The 15561-nt window shown below is 41.9% G+C and overlaps 1 protein-coding gene across 3 annotated transcripts in view; it reads left to right on the forward strand.

Annotated features, from left to right (window-relative positions):
• The window catches only part of LOC118363011 (zinc finger protein 624-like), a 57639-nt gene extending 43314 nt beyond the window's left edge, over window positions 1-14325 (forward strand). The window contains exons 4-8 of one of the 3 annotated variants that reach the window (XM_035743766.2): window positions 1975-2139; window positions 2493-2604; window positions 2777-2895; window positions 11221-11332; window positions 11602-14325. In XM_035743766.2, coding sequence (XP_035599659.2) covers window positions 1975-2139; window positions 2493-2604; window positions 2777-2895; window positions 11221-11332; window positions 11602-12602 — 1509 coding nt within the window. In that variant the 3' untranslated portion in view covers window positions 12603-14325. The remainder of the gene's footprint in view (window positions 1-1974; window positions 2140-2492; window positions 2605-2776; window positions 2896-11220; window positions 11333-11601) is intronic. The other 2 variants (XM_052485241.1, XM_052485242.1) reach the window with 2 other exon arrangements.
• Window positions 14326-15561: the final 1236 nt, after the last annotated feature.

A 15561-nucleotide genomic window follows, 5' to 3' on the forward strand; every position in this document is an offset into this window, starting at 1 on the left:
ACTTCTCTGATAGAGTTCAGTATGTCAAATCGGAGGGCCTGTTGTCCGGGCGTCTGGCAGTCTCTATAGTGGTGCCACAGGGTTAAATTTCCGGGCCGACTCTCTTGTCTGTTTACATAGATTTAGATGCACTATTGTAAAGTGGCTGTTCCACTGGATGTCATAAGGTGAATGCACCAATTTGTAAGTCGCTCTGGATAAGAGCGTCTGCTAAATGACTTAAATGTAAATGTAAATGTAACATCAATGATGTCGCTCCTGCTGCTGGTGATTCTCTGATCCACCTCTATGCAGACGACACCATTCTGTATACATCTGGCCCTTCTTTGGACACTGTGTTAACTAACCTCCAGACGAGCTTCAATGCCATACAACTCTCCTTACGAGGCCTCCAACTGCTCTTAAATGCAAGTAAAACTAAATGCATGCTCTTCAACCGATCACTGCCCGCACCTGCCCGCCCGTCCAGCATCACTACTCTGGACGGCTCCGACTTATATGTGGACAACTACAAATACCAAGGTGTCTGGTTCGACTGTAAACTCTCCTTCCAGGCTCAAATTAAACATCTCCAATCCAAAATTAAATCTAGAATCGGCTTCCTATTTCGCAACAAAGCATCCTTCACTCATGCTGCCAAACATACCCTTGAAATACTGACCATCCTACCGATCCTCTACTTCGACGGTGTCATTTATAAAATAGCCTCCAACACTCTACTCAACAAATTGGATGCAGTCTATCACAGTGCCATCCGTTTTGTCACCAAAGCCCCCATATACTACCCACCACTGCGACCTGTATGCTCTCGTTGGCTGGCCCTCGCTTCATACTCGCCGCCAAATCTACTGGCTCCAGGTCATCTACAAGCCTCTGCTAGGTAAAGCCCCGCCTTATCTCGGCTCACTGGTCACCATAGCAGCACCCACTTGTAGCACGCGCTCCAGCAGGTGTATCTCACTGGTCACCACCAAAGCCAATTGTTCCTTTGGCCGCCTTACCTTCCAGTTCGCTGCTGCCAATGACTGGAACAAACTGCAAAAATCACTGAAGCTGGAGACTCATATCTCCCTCACTAGCTTTAAGCACCAGCTATCAGAGCAGCTCACAGATCCACTGCACCTGTACATAGCTCATCTGTAAACAGCCCATCCAACTACCTCATCCCCACACTGTATTTATTTATCTTGCTCCTTTGCACCCCAGTATCTCTAATTGCACATTCATCTTCTGCACATCTACCATTCCAGTGTTTAATTGCTATATTTTAATTACTTCGCCACAATGGCCTATTTATTGCCTTGACTCCCTTATCTTACCTAATTTGCACTCTATGTATATAGACTTTCTGTTTTCTTTTTTTCTACTGCATTATTGACTGTATGTTTTGTTTATTCCATGTGTAACTCTGTGTTGTTGTATGTGTCAAACTGTTATGCTTTATCTTGGCCAGGTCGCAGTTGCCAACCTGTTTAAATAAGGCGAAAATTATGCCGATTCTTTGTTGAGATGTGTATGTGTGGATTTCATATCGTGGATTTACAAATTGTTTATGTTTAATAAACACAAAATGGGACGTTTCATTCTAAGGCTTTCATTAAGACTCTCTTTAGTATACATCACATCTGATCTCACCCTATTCTGCATACATACAACCGTGCTTTATAATCAAATACTAAAATATACCTACACATACCCACATACTAACAAACACCTACTGTACACGTCAAAATAGTTTAGTCAGGTTTGTCTGATGGGGACTTAGAACTTATGATAGCTGACTTGTTTTTACCCACAACATATTTATGTCCACCATGATGGGTTTAACAATAATGAAGTCATTCTGTATCTACAGTATAGGACTCAAATATAGCTGGGATGGATAAACACTCATGTTGAAAGTTATTATCTGTGCATGTGTAGGTACCTGAGGGAGTGTATGTCTGTGTAATCTGTATCACCTGTCACTTCCAGGAGGAGGAGGGTCCAGAGGTGCTGCTGGTGAAGGAGGAGGGGTGTGAAGACGGTCTGGAGAACCCTGAGGGGACCATGGTCATGGAGGACAACCAGACTACACCTCCTCCTGAACCCACAGAGGAACCAGCTGAGCAGCACAGGACCACACACAGTCTCACTGAGGTGAGCCTACTGTGAACTACTGTCTGAATGGTATTAGTTCAGGGCCCGTATCCACAAAGTGTCTCAGAGCTGATCATAGATCATAATGAATGAGACTATGTAGGTGAGGAGCTGATCCTTGATGGATACTGAGACTCTTTGTGGATACTGGCCCAGATCTTGATTCATTTTGTGTGAAGTGTGAGACTATGCCTTTGAATTATCAAACCATTAGTGTCAAGTAATCAATTCAACTAACATGTTTGCATCATACTCATAGCAATCCCTCATTGCCCAATCAGAAGATGCTCCATAGCAGGGTGCTCATATCAGATTTCTTGATCCAACATCCTCTCACTCTGTATCTCTTACAGTCAGTAGACATGGAGGATGGGAAGCCTGATCTGCTGCTGGTCAAAGAGGAGACAATAGAATATGGACCAGAGAGCATTGATCTGCTAAGTGGACTAAAGATGGGGGAGCAAGGTAAGGAAGAAAGACATATAGCCCACATACAGAAATAGATCTTCAAGTGCACCTGACTATTGTTTTAAACAAATTATAATGTATGAACTTGACCAGGTGATTGTCAAACAAAAACTCCATATGTAGAGTTCTCTGCCATGTTTGTAAAGTATTTTGTAACCGCTTCCTGCAGGTGGTTTGCTGGAGACTAACAGAGACTGGGTGGCCATCTTGGATTCTCAGACTGGTGCAGCCAAGGGCCCAGGGGACGACATCACCGAGCAGGTCAGGACCAGAAGCGACATAGTGGAGGTCAGTGGATGGGACAGCGTCTTCAACTCTGGGCTGGGGAACAACACTGTTAACCACAACCAGAAACAGACAGTCGAACACAAAACAACAACCAAACTTAATCTCCATGACAACAGACTGGCTGAGACTGAGGCGAGGCATAGATTTGGTCTGCAGGGACGGGGAGGTGTCAGTATGCGGCGGAAGAGAACAGATACAGACTCGGCTAGCGATGCTCCATCCTGCTCCTATAGTTGTGATTCAGAGAGACTGATGGCGCCTCAGGTTAACTCCCTAACAAGTGCTGCCTTCAGCCATCCTTCAATAGGATCTATCAACTGGAACATGGACCCTGCGACAACACAGACACTCCCTGGCCTTCATCCTCCTCATACTTTCCTAATGTTAAACCAGACAGACAATGCCAGGGCATCAACACTAAATGGCTACACAAGCCCATTGACAAATGACAGTAGTAGTGACGCTATCAGTAGATCCGGTGGCAAAGAGAAGCGCTTCCCGTGTTCATTCTGTGGGAAAGCCTTCAGTTTCCCCAAACAGGTGGAGATCCACCAGAGAATGCACACGGGGGAGAAACCATTCAGCTGCCACCTTTGCCAGGCTAGTTTCTCCCACTCCTCCAACCTGAATAGGCACCAGAGGGTCCACACAGGGGTGAAACCCTTCAGCTGTACCCAGTGTCACATGCGCTTCGCCCAGGCTGGTCACCTGAAGAGGCACCAGAGGGTCCACACAAGGGAGTAATCCTACAGCTGCCCCCAGTGTGAAAAGAAGTTCTCCTGCCAGAACCAGCTGAAGATGCACCTGAAGGTCCAAACGGGATAGAGGCCTCCTACGCACTGCAGGAAGAGGTTCTCAGAGAAGAGCTACCTCAGGATACACCAGCTGAAAAACCATTCCACTCTATAACAAAGAAAGTAACCATTCCACTCGATATCTTCTGACTTTTAGATCAAACCCTACGTTAAAGATAATTAATTTTAATTGTAGTCAGCAGGAAATCTCTACAGATGCATTTGGAGTACCGAGAGTAACATATTTTAGTGTTGAATATTTTTGGGTAGAATATTGCATCTAGACAAGGCATTTAAGCAATGCAAGAACTTTCCATTATGCATTTCAATCTGGTTCCGGGGCATCATTTGAAAGCTTATTATATTTCCAACATGACTAGCTAAGTTCTAAAATACGGTCTTACAGTGTTAGGCTTTGATAAGGCACTTTAGACAAACAGATCTGCATTTTGGTGCGCGTAGAATGGAGTCATAAGTGCATTCAAGTGCGTGTTCCACTTCAAATTTTCCTCACAATACGACAAACATGCTCATTCTGTTCAGGACAACCCAGGGTATGACATATGTCATCCTTGTCACTGTACATCAAACATGACGAACGTTGATACCCCAAATGACACGGGTTTTCAAATGTGAAACGTGAAGTGCACATTTTTGTTGACAAGCTCCATTACTGCAGGAATGAAATAATACAGTTAGATTGTTTAAGAAATCTAAAAAGTCTCTCTTTTTGTTTACAATCATTCCACGACACTTCTCACAAAAACGTCTGTAGCGTCCGAACGGTTTTGCCTGCAAACTAATATGACCCCTCTATGGAAAGATGAGGCGCTTCCGAACATGATGTTCTCCGTTTTGCTCTACGACCCCCATAAGTGTCACAGGACTTGTCAGAAGGTAACCGGTGCTGATTAAAACAATGATTGGAAGTATGGAGGTAGTTTTGTGCCTACCCCAAAAAAGAAGAATACACTAAGATCGTGTTGGGAAAAGAACAAGATTTAAAATGATGCCCACCTGACCCAGATTGAGATTTATAACGGAAAATGTTTGCATTGCTTAAACAACGATAGTAATTGTGTTATGATGGGAACAGAGGGCTGTGTAATTTTTTAAATATTTTTTTATAAATAGAAGTGTGATTGCTTCAGTTCCTCAACATCGAAGCTAGGGGAGCTCAAAAAGCACCTTATATTTGAAGGCTCTTTCCTTGAATCATAAAAGATAATTATTATGTAGGAACTGCACGGTTTGGAGAGGTGTGTGTCCACTTGGAGTCACCAGTTAGTCCTCACTTAAACCCTTGTCATTTGTTGGTCTTATGTTGCACCTACCCCCTTTTTTCCAATATAATTATCATGTTACTGAATGTATCCAGAGTATTTTCGGATTTCGTAATCAACAAATGTGGCAAAGTCCAGTAAAATGAACATGAAATCAAGTGTCATGTTTGGATTGAGTCTTGTCAGGTGAACTGTTGTGTCCTCACCTTTAGGAGATCATGGGGAAATGATCAGACCAAAGTGTTCTCTTTCAACTGCTACCATGGGAATGCATATACATTTACATATTTCTTCTGTTGGAAACATTTCAATATGGCCCTTTCCATATAGACAAATGTCCACAAGTGTAAAGGGTTAATGAGAACATTTCTCAAGTTCAATTTCTCAAGTTCTTTACGTTTTTGTTGTTGTTGAGACGTGTATGTGTGGTTTTCTTGTGTATTTAAAACTTGTTTATGTTGAATAAACACAAAATGGGACTTTTCATTCTGAGACTTCCATTGAGACACTTTTGTATACATCAGGGTCTGTATTAACAAAGCGTCTCCGAGTAGAATATTTGTCATAAGTGCTGAGAATAGATACATTTTACTGTGATGGGTAAAAATAAAAGCTATGCGTGAAGCCTCTTTAGTGATAAGAGCCATGCCTAGTTGACAGATACAGTATTTAGGAGACGTCTTAACCAGCTTAAAGTTACCAGCAGGTGTCTTGATGATAGAAAAAAAACAGCAATTCAGTGTTTCTTGCACCACATGTAATTGCTGTGGAGTCTTTGTAGTTCTTAAAATAATGTTTTTTCATCACTCTAAATGAACAATCCATAAATAATTTAGACCTACATGCAACAGTATCTCTAGCACTTTTATGGATTTATAAGCTGGAAGTAGAAACTAAAATGTTGTTGTTCATTAGTTTTATGCCAATAAGGGGAGGTAGGGTTAGTAGAAAATAATAGAGTAAAATAAAATTAAGTTGTTTATTTATATATGTATTTTATGTGTTATGGCGGCGTAAAGGAGTCGAAGTCAGGTGCAGGAGAGCAGAGTAGAGTAAACATGAGCACTTTTATTCCGTTCAACAATAGGCACAAAAAATGACACAAGTGCCCAAAAACACGGAACATAAACTATAAAAGTATTGCGCGTGAACATACACCAAAAACAAAGAACAATTACACACAAAGACATGATGGGGAACAGAGGACTAAATACATGTAGCTTGATTGGGGAATGAAAACCAGGTGTGTATGGAAAAAGACAAAACAAATGGACATATGAAAAAGGGAGCGGCGATGGCTAGAAAGCCGGTGACGTCGAACGGTGAACGCCGAACAAGGAGAGGAGCCGACTTCAGCGGTGGTCGTGACAGTACCCCCCCCTGACGCGCAGCAGTTCGGGATCCAAAACATCCGCAACTGGAACCCAGCACCTCTCCTCTGGACCGTACCCCTCCCACTCCATGAGGTACTGAAGGCCCCGCCTCGAATCCAGGATGGAACGAATTATGTACGCCGGGGCCCCCTCGATGTCCCAAGGGGGAGGAGGGACCTCCCACACCTCAGATTCCTGGAGCGGACCAGCTACCACCAGCCTGAGGAGAGACACATGGAACGAGGGGTTAATACGATAATCAGAGGGAAGCTGTAATCTCACAAGGTCCTTTGCTGTTGTTCTGGGATTGATTTGCACTTTTCGCACCAAAGTACGTTCATCTCTAGGAGACAAAACCCCTTCCTGAGCGGTATGACGGCTGCATGATTCCATGGTGTTTAGACTTGCGTACTATTGTTTGTACAGATGAGCGTGGTACCTTCAGGCGTTTGGAAATTGCTCCCAATGATTAACCAGACTTGTGGAGGTCTACAATTATTTTTCTGAGGTCTTGGCTGATTTCTTTTGATTTTCCCATGATGTCAAGCAAAGAGGCACTGAGTTTGAAGGTAGGTCTTGAAATACATCCACAGGTACACCTCCAATTGACTCCAATGATGTCAATTAACCTATCAGAATCTTCTAAAGCCAGACATACATTTCTGGAATTTTCCAAGCTGTTTAAAGGCACAGTCAACTTAGTGTATGTAAACTTCTGACCCACTGGAATTGTGATACAGTGAATTATAAGTGAAATAATCTGTCTGTAAACAATTGTTGGAAAAATTACGTGTGTCATGCACAAAGTAGATGTCCTAACCAACTTGCCAAAACTTTAATTTGTTAACAAGACATTTGTGGAGTGGTTGAAAAACAAGTTTTAATGACTCCAACCTAAATGTATGTAAACTTCCGACTTCAACTGTATGGAATCATGTAGTAACCCAAAAATCTTTTAGATTTTAGATTGTTCAAAGTAGCCACGCTTTGCCTTGATGATAGCTTTGCACACTCTTGGCATTCTCTCCAGCTTCTCCATTCCAGCTTCACCTGGAATGCTTTAACAACAGTTTTGAAGGAGTTCCCACATGTGCTGAGCACTTGTTGGCTGCTTTTCCTTCACTCTGTGGTCCAACTCATCCCTAACCATCTCAATTCGGTTGAGGTCAAATAGCCCTTACACCGCCTGGAGGTATGTTGGGTCATTGTCCTGTTCAAAAACAAATGATAATCCCACGAAGCACAAACCAGATGGGATGGTGTATCTCTGCAGAATGCTGATTAAGTGTGCCTTGAATTCTAAATAAAAAATCGGCAGTATATCAAATACTTGTTCTCCCAACTGGATAGGTTGGGAGAACAAAGGTACCCTTCAACTGTGAGAGATGGAATCTAAAACAAAAAACAGAAAATCACATTGATGATTTTTAAGTAATTAATTAGCATTTTATTGCATGACATAAGTATTTGATACATCAGAAAAGCAGAACTTAATATTTGGTACAGAAACCTTTGTTTGCAATTACAGAGATCATACGTTTCCTGTAGTTCTCCATGTTTGTCTCATATGACCACATGACCTTCTCCCATTCCTCCTCTGGATCATCCAGATGGTCATTGGCAAACTACAGACGGGCCTGGACATGCGCTGGCTTGAGCAGGGGGACCTTGCGTGCGCTGCAGGATTTTAATCCATGACGGCGTAGTGTGTTACTAATGGTTTTCTTTGAGACTGTGGTCCCAGCTCTCTTCAGGTCATCTCCTTCCTCATGATCATTGATGCCCCACGAGGTGAGATCTTGCATGGAGCCCCAGACCGAGGGTGATTGACCGTCATCTTGAACTTCTTCCATTTTCTAAAGATTGCACCAACAGTTGTTGCCTTCTCACCAAGCTGCTTGCCTATTGTCCTATAGCCCATAAGTAAATAACACAAACTGCACTTACAGTTGACCAGGGAAGCTCTAGCAGGGCAGAAATTTGACTAACTTGCTTGTTGTTAAAGGTGGCATACTACGATGGTGCCATGTTGAACGTCACTGAGCTCTTCAGTAATGCCAATCTACTGCCAATGTTTGTGTATGGAGATTGCATGGCTGCATGCTTGATTTTATACACATCGCAGCATAACATTCCAAAATATCTTGAGGGGAAGGTTTTGAGGGAAACGTTTACGTATGATTTGACATGTTTTCTTATTTTTCTTACAATTTTTATCCTGTTTTAGCATGTAAAAATGATTGGAACGATCAGAGGTTGGACCTAAGCAAATGTATAAGTACTTCCTTACACATATAGAATATTTTTTGTGTGGTTGAAATAGCCAAATCCACTAATTTGAAGGGGTGTCTACATACTTTTGGCCATGTAGTGTAGTTGAAGGCTTTTTCTTTGCGTAATAAAAATGCATTGAAACTACTTAGGAACTGTGCAGTTTGGAGAGGTGTGTGGCCACTTGGAGAGACACCAGTTAGACTTCTCACTCAAACCCTTGTAATAGGTTTTTCTTATCGTGCACCTACTCCAACGTTTCAATGAATATGTTTTATTATGTTACTGAATGTATCCAGAGTATTTTCAGATTTAGTTATTGACAAATGCTGTGAAAAGTACAGTAAATGTAAAATGCACATCAAATCAACAGTGTCATTTTTGGATTCAGTTTTGTGTCAGGTGAACTGTTATGTCCTCACGTTTGGTCTTATAATTTCCATATAATCTCCAAAGTGTTTTCTTTCAATTGCTACCATGGTAAATCATATGCTTTGTACAGTTCTTCTGTTAGAAACATTTCAATTTGGCCCTATCCATATAGGCCAATATCAACACATGTAAGGGGTTATCAAGTGTGGGACCATGCCTTTGAATAATCAAACCATTAAAGACTGAAGTCATTATTATACCTTTATTTCAACAAGGAACACAGACTAAGACCAAGGTCTATTTTACAGCTGGGCCCTGCATATACATGTTTACACATACAGTTTAGGTACAATGATTAAAAAACTACACAAGACAAACAAAACTATCACAAAAAAACAAACAAAAATACAGCAATAGATTTCATTTACACAGGTTATTCTACTAACAGCACAAGAACTTGCATTCCCCGAAACAGTTACAAACAATACAAAAATAAAAATGCTCCAATAAATATTTAAAATGAGCAACAGGGGGACAAGAGTCTCAAGTTTTAAGTTTAGTCTGCAGGCTATTCCATAGGCAAGGAGCGTAACAGGAAAAGGCAGTCATACCCAACTCTGTGGAAATCGCATGGGCCTCAAGTGTAATCCATGCTTGAGACCTGGGTTTAGGAATTCTAATTCTAATATTGATGAGAGATGATAAATAAGAAGGTAGCTTATTCAGAAGTGCTTTATAGACAAACACGATAGCATGTTGTTCTCGTCTCACGGACAGCGAAGTCCAACCCACATTATGATATAAAACACAGTGGTGAGTTCTGTAGCTAGCACCCGTAATAAACCTAAGCGCACAATTATAAGTAGAATCCAGCGATTTAAGTGTTGATGCCGTAGCATGCAAGTAAATAATATCCCCATAATCTATAACAGACATAAAAGTAGCTTGCACAATTTGTCTTCTATTTGTAGAGGACAAACATGTCCTGTTTCTATAGAGGAAGTTTAGCTTGATTTTTAGCCATTTACAAAGTTCGTCAATATGCATTTTAAAAGACAGTTTATCATCCAGCCATATCCCTAAGTATTTATATGCAAAGACCTGATCAATTCGAGAACCATCTAAGCTCGTAAGTGCAAGTGTATTTTCAGCCAACTTTTTGAACCTATTAAAAATCATAAAATGTGTTTTCTTTGCATTTAAAACAAGTTTCAGCTGTATAAAATACCCTTGTAATATCTTAAAATCTGTCTCCAATAGTGATAATGCTTGGTCAGCCGTTGAAGCGATAGAGTACATGACAGTGTCATCAGCATATAAATGAATTTGACACTTTCTTATCTCATCACCGATATTGTTTATGTAGAGAGTGAACAGTAATTGACATTTACATTTAAGTCATTTAGCAGACGCTCTTATCCAGAGCGACTTACAAATTGACCAAGTATAGAACCTTGTGGGACCCCTTTAACCAACTCCAATGGCTCTGACTGGATTCCGTCGACTCTAACAGCCTGACTTCTATCCTTTAGATAGTCATGAAACCAACGACAGACATCCAGGCCCAGTCCTATTGACGACAGCTTACCCAAAAGTATCGCATGATCTGCAGTGCCAAAAGCTTTAGATAAATCTAACAAGGCGGCACAGTACTTTCTATTATCTAGGGCATTAGTAATTTCATTTACAACACGTACAGTGGCCGTAATAGTACTGTGTTTAGGTCTGAAGCCAGATTGATTACTAGAAAGAGTATTGTTAACAGTTAAAAAAGATTGTAGTTGCCTATTCACCAATGACTCTAGAAGTTTAGCCGATCAGGAGAGCTTAGAGATGGGCCGATAATTATCCAATTCACTACCATCACCTCCCTTGAGGAGGGGTAAAACAAAAGCTGTTTTCCAAGATTTAGGAATCTTTCCTACGACAAATGTTTGATTAAAAATGTGCGTCACTACACCAGCAATTAATAGATGCCGCACACTTGAGTACATATGGATCCAGATTGTCAGCGCCTAAAGATTTCTTAGAATCTAGATATCAGATAGTGCAGATAAGACCTCATCTTATCTAATCAAAGCAAACTAGCATCTCTGCATAGTATCAAATCAGCAAACATGTTTACATTGTACTCATAGCCTTCCTTCACTGTCCAATCAGAAGATGCTCCATAGCAGGGTACTCATTTCAGATTTCTTGATCCAACATCCTCTCACTCTGTATCTCTTACAGTCAGTAGACATGGAGGATGGGAAGCCTGATCTGCTGCTGGTAAAAGAAAAGACAATGGAAGGCGGACCAGAGAGCATTGATCTGCAGAGTGGACAAAAAATGGGGGAGCAAGGTAAGGGAGAAATGCATATAGCACATTGTCTTCCAACAGGTAGCATCGCTTCTATGCAAGGCTCATCCCTCATCAGTGCTGGAGGGATCGTCTCACTATCTGACATAAAACAATGCATATAGTCTACATACAGTAATGCACCTGACAATTGTTTTGTTCTTCTTCATTCATAAAATGAAATCAGGACAACTTATGTTTGCATACAAACGCAGACATAATAAATTAACTTGACCAGGTTATTGAAAAAAAAAACTAACCTCTTCCTGCAGGTGGTTGGCTGGAGGATAACAGAGGAGACTGGGCGGCCATCTTGGATTCCCAGACGTGTGCAGCCAATGGCCAAGCGGAGGTCATTGGATGGGACAGTGTCCTCATCCCTGGGCTAGGGAACAACACTGTTAACCATAATCAGATACCGACAGCCGAAAACAAAGAAACATCCAAACTTAGTCTCTATGACAACAGACTGGCTGAGACCAGGGCGAGGTATAGATTTGGTCTGCAGGGTCGGGGAGGTGTCCGTATGCGGCTGGAGAGAACAGACACAGACTCGGCTAGCGACACTCCGTCCTGCTCCTATAGTTGTGATTCAGAGAGACTGATGGTGCCTCAGGTTAACCCCCTAACAGGTGCTGCCTTCAGCCTGCCTTCTATAGGATCTATCAACTGGAACACGGACCCTGTGACAACACAGACTGTCCCTGGCGTTCGTCCTCCTCACACTCTCCTAATGTTAAACCAGACCTCGGACAATGCCAATGCCTCAACACTAAATGGCTGCACAAGCCCGATGACTAATGACAGTAGTAGTAATGCTATCAGTAGATACGGTGGCAAAGAGAAGCACTACCCGTGTTCATTCTGTGGGAAAGCCTTCAGTTTCCCCAAACAGGTGGAGATCCACAAGAGGATACACACAGGAGAGAAACCATTCAGCTGCCACCTTTGCCAGGCCAGTTTTTCACACTCATCCAGTCTGAAGAGGCACCAGAGGATGCACACAGGGGAGAAACCATTCAGCTGCCACCTGTGCCGGGCCAGTTTTTCCCACTCATTCAACCTGAAGAGGCACCAAAAGGTCCACACGGGGGAGAAACCATACAGCTGTACCCAGTGTGAGAAGAGGTTCTCCCGCCAGCAGCGGCTGAAGATGCACCTGAAGGTCCACACAGGAGAGAGTACGTTTGCCTGTACCCAGTGCGGGAAGAGGTTCTCAGAGAGGAGCTGCCTCAGGATACACCAGCAGAAAATGCACACGGCCCATGTATAGAGTATAGTGACATCATAATCTAACTGAGCAGCAGCAGTTAGGGAGAGCTTTTTTTTAAATGTTATTCTTTTTGTTAAATTATTTTGTATTTAGTAAACAGTTTGGTTGTTTCAATGCAGTGCTGTGTTCTCCACATCTGGAGATGTTAGTAGATGTTTTTCCTTTGAGAAGATTGTTTGTTTTTGAGAGAATGATCAACCTGACTCTAAAGACTAGATAGTCTACTAAGTCACCTTGATCATCTGGCAAGAAGCAACAAGGGCAAGATTGAGGGACTAGGGCATCAGGACAAGAGAAGATAAAACCAACAGAAAGAAGGAATTGATTTGGAGGATTTCTAAAGGAAAGACATTACAAGACATTAGAAAGTCAACCAACAAACAAAAACACACACAAAGGAGAGGTAGGATTGTTCTGGACAATGTAATTGGTGTGTACAGTGTTAATTACACAACTAATAGCATTATATTTTCATTATAAATAGTGCATTATTTAAAACCGTTACATGCATGTCAGTGGAGGCTAGTGGGAGGAGCTATAGAAGGACAGGCTCATTGTAATGGCTGGAATGGAATGTATGGAACAGTATCAAACATATGGAAATCATGTTAGACTCCGTTCCTTTTATTCCATTCCAGCCATTACAATGAGTCGGTCCTCCTATACCTCCTCCCGCCAGCCTCCACTGACATGCATCAATACTCAAATTCTAAAAATAACAATCGCAACAGTAGCAGAAGCTTGGCATATTCCATTTGATCTACTAGCAGAAAAAAAACTCTGAACATTATAAACAACATCACATACTAAAACTGCTGAGGGAAAATCCAGAGACATTGTTGGCTGATTACACCCTAATTGGAGACTCTGTTCACAATGTTGACATCAGCTAACCGCTCGCCCACACCATCTGCCCGGTACAGTTGAAACCAGAATTTATCCATGAAGAGCACACTTCTCCTGGGTGCCAGTGGCCAATCGAAGGTGAGCGTTTGCCCACTGAAGTCTGTTAAGAGGCCAAACTGCAGTCAGGTCAAGACCCTGGTGAGGATGACGAGCATGCAGATGAGCTTCCCTGAGACGTTTTCTGACAATTTGTGCAGAAATTCTTCAGTTGTGCAAACCCACAGTTTAATCAGCTGTCCAGGTGGCTGGTCTCAGACCATCCCGCAGGTGAAGCAGCCGGATGTGGCTTGTGTGTTTACACGTGGTCTGCGGGTTGTGAGGGTAGTTGGACGTACTGCCAAATTCTTTAAAAATGACGTAGGCAGGTTTTTGGTAGAGAAACGAACAGTCAATTCTCTGGCAACAGCCCTGGTGGACATTCCTGCAGTCAGCATGCCAATTGCAAGCTCCCTGTAAAACTTGAGACATTGGTGGCATTGTGTTGTGTGAGATGCCGTTTATTGTCCCACGCACAAGGTTCTTGATATGCCATGTCAAAGGAGAAATGCTCACTAACAGGGATGTAAACACATTTTTGCACAACATTTGAGAGAAATAAACTTTGTGTGCCTTTGTAACATTTCTGGGATCTTTTATTCCAGCTCATGAGAAATGGGACCAACAATTTACAATTGCGTTTATATTTTTTGTCAGTATATTCTTTAAAAAACAAGTTACCTACTGACCTTCAGCATGCATATAGGGAAAGGCACTCAACTTGTACTGCAATGACTCAGATGACTCAGATGACTGATGTTTGGCTCAAATAAATGGATAATAAGATGATATTTGGAGCTGTATTAGATTTATTAGATTTCAATGTTGCATTTTATGTTATTAATCATGATTTGTTATTGAAAAACCTCACTTGTTATGGCTTTACATCACCTGCCATCACAATTACCATATCAGAGTAACTTATCCAATAGAACTCAAGAGAGTATTCTTCAATGGTAGCTTCTCTAACATCAGATATGTACAGTGCGGTATCCCTCAGGGCAGTTGCCTTGGGCCGTTACTCAATTTTTACAAATTATTTGCCACTTGTCTAAAATGACAATGTATGCTGATGATTGCACACTCTCCACATCGGCACCTACAGCCAGTACCTACAGCCACTGAGACTCTTCACAAGTAGTTAGTCAGTGTCAGAATGGATAATTAAAAATAAACTGGTCATAAATACATCTACAACCAAAAGCATTGTATTTGGTTCAAAGCATTCTCTTAGACCTAAACCTCAACTGAAGTTGTGCATAAAGGGTGTGACCATTGTAATAATAATAATAATAATAATAATAATAATAATAATAATATTATTATTATTATATTATTATTATTATTACCATTGGATGAGTTGAAGAAGCTGAACTCCTAGTAGTAACATTGGATGGTCAGTTATCATGGTCAAGTCATATTTGGCCTCCCGGAGTGGTGCAGCGGTGTAAGGTGCTGCATCTCAGTGCTCGAGGCGTCACCACAGACATGATTGAGAGTCCCATAGGGCGGTGCACAATTGGCTTAGCGTTGTCCGGGTTTGGCTGGTGTAGGCCGTCATTGAAAATAAGAATTAGTTCTTAACTGACTTGCCTAGTTAAATAAGGGTTAAAAAATATACACTGCTCAAAGAAATAAAGGGAACACTTAAACAACACAATGTAACTCCAAGTCAATCACACTTCTGTGAAATCAAACTGTCCACTTAGGAAGCAACACTGATTGACAGTAAATGTCACATGCTGTTGTGCAAATGGAATAGACAACAGGTGGAAATTATAGGCAATTAGCAAGACACCCCCAATAAAGGAGTGGTTCTGCAGGTGGTGACCACAGACCACTTCTCAGTTCCTATGCTTCCTGGCTGATGTTTTGATCACTTTTGAATGCTGGCGGTGCTTTCACTCTAGTGGTAGCATGAGACGGAGTATACAACCCACACAAGTGGCTCAGGTAGTGCAGGGCAACAACCCAGCAGCAGGACCGCTACCTCCGCCTTTGTGCAAGGAGGAGCAGG

The sequence above is a fragment of the Oncorhynchus keta genome, chromosome 29 (genome assembly GCF_023373465.1).
Source record: "Oncorhynchus keta strain PuntledgeMale-10-30-2019 chromosome 29, Oket_V2, whole genome shotgun sequence".
Classification (NCBI taxonomy): Eukaryota; Metazoa; Chordata; class Actinopteri; order Salmoniformes; family Salmonidae; genus Oncorhynchus; species Oncorhynchus keta.